General features: G+C 40.6%; 1 protein-coding gene across 1 annotated transcript in view; it reads left to right on the top strand.

Moving 5' to 3' along the window:
• ISY1 (ISY1 splicing factor homolog (S. cerevisiae)) overlaps positions 1 to 6,161 on the top strand; it is a 14,201-nt gene that overhangs the window by 2,088 nt on the left and 5,952 nt on the right. The window contains exons 2-6 of the mRNA XM_009889957.1: positions 1,523 to 1,574; positions 3,344 to 3,409; positions 4,235 to 4,277; positions 4,448 to 4,560; positions 5,282 to 5,399. Coding sequence (XP_009888259.1) covers positions 1,523 to 1,574; positions 3,344 to 3,409; positions 4,235 to 4,277; positions 4,448 to 4,560; positions 5,282 to 5,399 — 392 coding nt within the window. The remainder of the gene's footprint in view (positions 1 to 1,522; positions 1,575 to 3,343; positions 3,410 to 4,234; positions 4,278 to 4,447; positions 4,561 to 5,281; positions 5,400 to 6,161) is intronic.

Here is a 6,161-nt window from a genome sequence, read left to right as displayed (position 1 = left end):
AAGAACCTGTCAGCTGTAGTATAATTCTTCTTGCTTGGGACCGGCTAAACCCGGTGTTTTTTTCACAGACTTGCTTTTGTATTGGTTTTCTTGAGTACTTTTGAAAAATGTTTGCAGATGGCATGTTTAGAACTGCTGGACTAGAGGCTCTCCCAGCCCGGAAAGCCACCGGTGTCCTGGGCTGCGTCCCCGGCGGCGTGGCCAGCAGGGCGAGGGAGGGGATTCTGCCCCTCTGCTCCGCTCTGGGGACGCTCCCCGTGGAGTTCTGTGTCTAATTCTGGGGCCCCCAACTTCGTAAGGACCTGTTGGAGCAGGGTCAGTGGAGGCCACAGAGATGCTGCGGGGGCTGGAGCCCCTCTGCTGGGAGGAGAGGCTGGGAGAGTTGGGGGGGTTCAGCCTGGAGAAGAGAAGGCTGCGGGGAGACCTCAGAGCCCCTTCCAGTGCCTAAAGGGGGCTATAGAAAAGCTGGGGAGGGACTCTTGATCAGGTAGGGGAGCCATAGGATGAAGGGGAACAGTTTTAAACTAAAAGAGGGGAGATTTAGATTCTAGATATTAGGAATTCTTCCCTGTGCGGGTGGTGAGCCCCTGGGGCAGGTTGCCCCGAGAAGCTGTGGCTGCCCCATCCCTGGAGGTGTTCAAGGCCAGGTTGGACGGGGCTTGGAGCAACCTGGGCTGGGGGGAGGTGGCCCTGCCCAGGGCAGGGGGTGGGACTGGATGGCCTTTAAAGGTCCCTTCCAACTCTAACCATTCTGTGAACCTATGATTTGTCTCATGTTTGTTCTTTTTCCTGAAATACATTCTGAGCTTGTAATAGTGCCTGAGAGAGAGGCTGAAGAGACTACAGCTCTCTGATACGTTGCTAAGTGCTCTCTCACAGGGATACCATCCAGGGCACCTGGATCGGATGGTGTGATTTTCTTTTTGGAAATGCCTCTAAACAGCAGATATAGCCTAGATAACTGGCTTAGATGCAGGGTATAGGCATGCTATCAAAGGTATTAAATGCTTTCTCAATTGTTTTGTGCTTTTTAATGTAATTATTAAATGTCTAGTAAATAAGTAAAACTGTGTATTAAAAACCTGTAGTCAGTGTAGTCTCTGCTCAGTTGTGAGAGACTCAAAAGATTCTGGTAACATACTGACTGCTGCTTTCCTTACTGAAGCTTTTTTTTTCTCCTGAGTTTTGTTTGCTTTTTGATGTATCCCTTGCTAAACTATGTAAACTTTATGCTTGTGCTTAGAACTTGCTGATGTTCTTTTGCTGCTAATATCTAACATGCTGAAACAAACCAGAAAAATTAATTAGCTGCTTACCAGGATTTATATTTATCTCAGAAATTAACCACTGAGGATTTCTAGTGTTGAAAAAGTCACTAGCTGGAAGAGCTAGACAATTACTATGTTGTAGCCTTTGTTTTCTACAGATTTTAATTAAGTCCATAATCAACATCCAGAGCAGAAATTGCTCCTGGCGAAAGGTAAATTTGTAAAAGTAAACTTGCTTCCTTTCTTTTCTTTAGGACGGCCTTGGCAAGGTTTCGGCAAGCTCAGCTCGAGGAAGGAAAGGTTAAGGTATGATGTGAAAAAACTAAAGCTTTGTTAGCTCTAATCAGGCGTGGAATGCAAGCCAGGTCCAGAGCTGCGTGACAGCTGTTAGAAAGTCATATGCCACATACAGGTATCCTATAGGAGTGTGGCATTAGTTGTCTGGAAAGCAGCTGAAGTAGGGACTGTATTTCACAGCGATGCAAAACAGAAGGGGCAAAGAGAATTTCCTTAACTAAACAACCCATTTAAAAATTTATGTATGTCTATAGAATGTCTTCTGCCGAGAAGAATATGAAATTTAACATCACTTATTTTTTTTATGTAACATAGGCAGAATATATAGTAGTTAAAAAAAAAAAACAAACCCTGAACAATCAAAACCAAACAAAACCGAACAGTCAAAACCAAATGACAATAATGCTTTAAATAGAGGCAGTGTGCTGGACAGAAAGTGAAAAATTACTTTTGAGACTGAAGTTTCTGCAACTACTTACACAAATGGGTTCACACACACTTATTTTTACTGAGAGTAATCACAAGGTTTGTTTGGATTTCTTCCCAGAAGAGGTAGAGAAATCCTCATAATCTTGTTCGTTAATGTATTTTGACAAAACAGTACCCATGAAACAGTCTTCAGAATCACTGAACTCGAGGCTTGCATGAGACGTAACGTTGGCATGTTATTAACCCAACACATGATAGCTGTGGATCTCGTAATTGTCTTCACTGTTGTGCAGCTGTGTTTTTTTGATTGGTGTAAGACTGAAAAAGAAAAAGGACTTAGCAACTTCATAATTTAAAAAACCTCACCACTATAGTGAGAGAAATATCATCCTAAACCCACACAGAACCTTAAAGACTGATTCTCAGCTATCTCTGGATATTCCTGTACATTTTTCACTGAATCATAACTCAAATTGCGATAGTATTTATGTGGGGGTCAGAGTGTTCTCAATAATGTTTTTTTCTACAGGTTTATAATTTTTAATTTTGGGTAACTGACAAAGGAATTCTGGAAAGTAACTGAGGTGTCCTATGTTTGCACGTTAAGAAATGATGTTTTACACACGAGTGTGAGCAATATGAAACAGTAAAGTGGAAAATAACAGTTTGGGGAAACTGTAGTGGGAAAGATTCCATGAACAGCAGCCAGAGAAGAAGATGGAATAGAGTTCCGGTATATTATGTGTAGGAAGGCTTTTTAATATAGAAAAGGCTGAGCTGTGAAAGTACTGTGGTGAAGGATTCCTCCACAGAGTCATAGAGGTCAGATGAAATGCTAGTTTGTGTAAGCAAGTCAACGGAAGGAAGAAGGTTGGGAAGATGATGTTTTGGATAAACTGTCATTGAGAGAGTTCAAAACAAAATAATCTTGGAAAAAAGTTACATGATTTAGGTGGTAGGAATTGAGAAAGAAAGGCCTAAACTTAATAGCTACTTGGAAAACAGTGGATTTTATTTAGGTGCTAGTAAACGGCAATGATGTACTTCAGCTGCCCTAAATGGAACATTATTTGTATTGGAGAGGATTGTGGGGTGCTTTGAAAAAAACAGGTGACAGATTTTGTTTTGAACAAAGTGGATTTAAATAGGTTTTTATATTCTGTGATATATTCTGCCCTGCCAAATTAAGCTATCATTGTTTTCCACTTACTAAAAATTAGTGGGAGCAGAAGGCACTGGAGCTTGGTAGCATAGTTTAGGATTAATCAAGTAACAAAGTTTGCATGAAATGCTGTGAACATATTGATGCTAGGTTAAAACGTCGTGGTGTGTGGCTTTCTGTCAAACAGGAACGAAGACCTTTCCTTGCATCAGAGTGTAATGAATTGCCTAAAGCTGAGAAATGGAGACGTCAGGTAATGTCAAGCTATAGATTTCACTAATTCTATAGTAAGTAGAACTTTAGCATTTCTTATTTAGACAGCTTGCTTACAGATTTGTAAATAGTGAACTCTGTTGTGGCCTAAAGGCTTCAGCACATCTAGCTACTCACACCAAGTGAAGCTGGGCAAACAGCATCAATTACACCATATTATAACCCTTAGCAATTTATTCGAATTAAAATTTACTTATTTAAGCTAAACAACTAATATCTGTCGTTCACCATGGTGTTCAAACATGTCCTATCACATCCAGTTGCTCAGGGCCATGTCCAACTGATTTTTTTAATATCTTCGGGGATTTGGATTCCACGGCTTTTTGGGGCCCCTGTTCCAGTGTTTGATTACCTTTTTAATGATTTTCGCTCCCCCCCTGCCCTTGAATTTAGTCAGAATTTCCCTCATTCCAGGTGGTGTTTGTTGCTACTTGTCCCTTTGTCGTGCGCCTCTCACAGTCTGGCTCTGTCTTCTCTGCACCCTCCACTAGGCAGTTGAAGGCAGCAATAGGTTATGCCCTTTTTGTCTTCTCTTACGGTAGATCAAACACAGTTTTCTCTCCGCCTTTCTCTGTACTTCACACGCTCCTGCCTTCCTCACATTTACCGCTGTAAAAACGTTTCCTTGGGTTTTAAGCTTCTGAGGTACTATATTTGTGTCTGAATAAAATCTGTGTTGATATTTGAAATTGATAGGCTCAGGTCCATCTTCTAGATCAAAAAGCCAACTTAGAAGTCGGGCCTTTCTAGGGGTTGTTTTAGCCTTTTTTTTGAGAAATTTACTTCTGTGTTCTTACTTGCCTAGATCATTGGGGAAATTTCCAAGAAAGTGGCACAGATTCAAAATGGTAAGATTTTTCTAATTATGTTTTATTTTTTTTTAATCTCCAGTCCTAGGCAGTTACAGTAGAAATCACATTTCTTGTGAACTATACCGTTTCCATTGCATAAATTCTGAAATTACTCTGGTGCTTCTAGTAAGGTGTTTAATTTATTGCCTTTTTTCCCCCTCTAACAGCTGGATTAGGTGAATTCAGAATTCGGGACCTGAATGATGAAATAAACAAACTTCTGAGGGAGAAGGGACACTGGGAATTCAGAATAAAGGAGCTAGGAGGGCCTGATTATGCTGTAAGTCTGGATTGTTTTGTACTACATGGTTCTCTTGCTTACAAGTAAATTGATTAATAAGGAAAATCTGTGCAATGTTTAGTTAACCACATATTACTTGGCCAACATTTATTAGAGAGGAACTTTATTCAGCCCCTAAAAAAGTTAGGTTGCGTTAGAAGAAATACTTGTTTCCATGATGAGCAAATCAGACTTTCTAATTGGGAACACCGGTTCAAGGGGTCTTACCTTCCTGATAAGAGTTTGCAGCAATGGTCTGACCCATCAGTAGGTGTAGGTTTTCCGTACTGTGCTCTCTTGGTACGTAGAAGCGTTTTCCCTTGGCTCACCTCGTTGCTGCTGAAAATGAAATAATGAGACTAGCTCTCGAATGCATGCTTATCGTCAGATTTAGTAGTGCTTGTTTGCTGATACCTGAATGCACTAGTACAGAGAATGACAGTTTTGGGTGTTTTGTCAAGGTGAATCGGGCATGGGCACCCTATGGTTTGCATGGTTGTTTTAACTGTGCTTTGTAGTAAAAGTAGAGACGTATATAGAAAAGAGCTATAGGGGCATTTTACTTGTGCGGTTGTTTGACCTGGTATAACGTAATCTCCTTTCTCAATCCTTTAATCTAGTAAGAAATACGACTTAATACTACTCAATACTTTAGTCTAGTAGGAAATACAAGATGCAAGAGGAATAAAATTTTAAACAATTAATTCTGTTTATTTTCCAGCGGATTGGACCAAAAATGTTAGATCATGAAGGGAAAGAAGTTCCTGGAAACAGAGGTTACAAATATTTTGGAGCTGCAAAGGATTTACCAGGAGTTAGAGAACTCTTTGAAAAGGAGCGTAAGTAAACAGCAACTCTTCCCAGACATGAATCTGCTGAGTAGTATCTCTTGAGCAAAAAGTCTACTGAAGTACATGGGGAATGCGAGTAACAGCAAATCCTGGCCTGTGCCTTAGATTGGCTACATGAATTGCTGAACACCAGTAATTAATTAAATGCTATTTCTCTGGGCAAAGAATGCCTTTGGCTGTTTGTGATTTAATTAAAGAAATACAAAAGAGTAAACTCTTTTCTGCTGGGAGTTCAAAATAGCAAGGACAAACGTTCCATAGAAACCTTCCAGCGTAGCAGGTTAACTTCATTGATAAGTCCTAAATTGTACTCTGAGTTCAGAATTAAAAAAAAAAGTTGGCTTGAACATAACTCTAGAAGCAGGAATCAGCTTTCATAATAGGAAAAACTAGATGTAAGTGCATAAAACTTTATATTTTGATTTGTCATAGAACGAGTGGGAATTACTTGGCCCTGAAAATGGGGCAGGCCTGCTGAATCGGCTCCTTTTTGGCACCTGCAAGGAAAAATTATGGGAAGTACTGCATGATCTGGGGGAGCTTGATGGTTTTTTTAGTTCCTTTCATATAGTAGTCTTGCTCAATACTGGGACTGCAGCACAGGGCGAAAAGCAACCACATCCATGACAGTGTAGAATTGCCACAGGGTGGGAACTGTGCAATGTGAAGCATCCGGTCATGTATTCGAACAGCATTGTGCAGGCCAGAGTAGAATTCCAGTACGTCTGATGTTGACAGCGGATCAGATCA

This window comes from Charadrius vociferus, unplaced genomic scaffold (assembly GCF_000708025.1).
Source record: "Charadrius vociferus isolate BGI_N301 unplaced genomic scaffold, ASM70802v2 scaffold67, whole genome shotgun sequence".
Lineage (NCBI taxonomy): Eukaryota > Metazoa > Chordata > Aves > Charadriiformes > Charadriidae > Charadrius > Charadrius vociferus.
The sequence above is the reverse complement of the archived record's forward strand: the minus strand, read 5'-3'. Positions and strand labels throughout refer to the sequence as shown.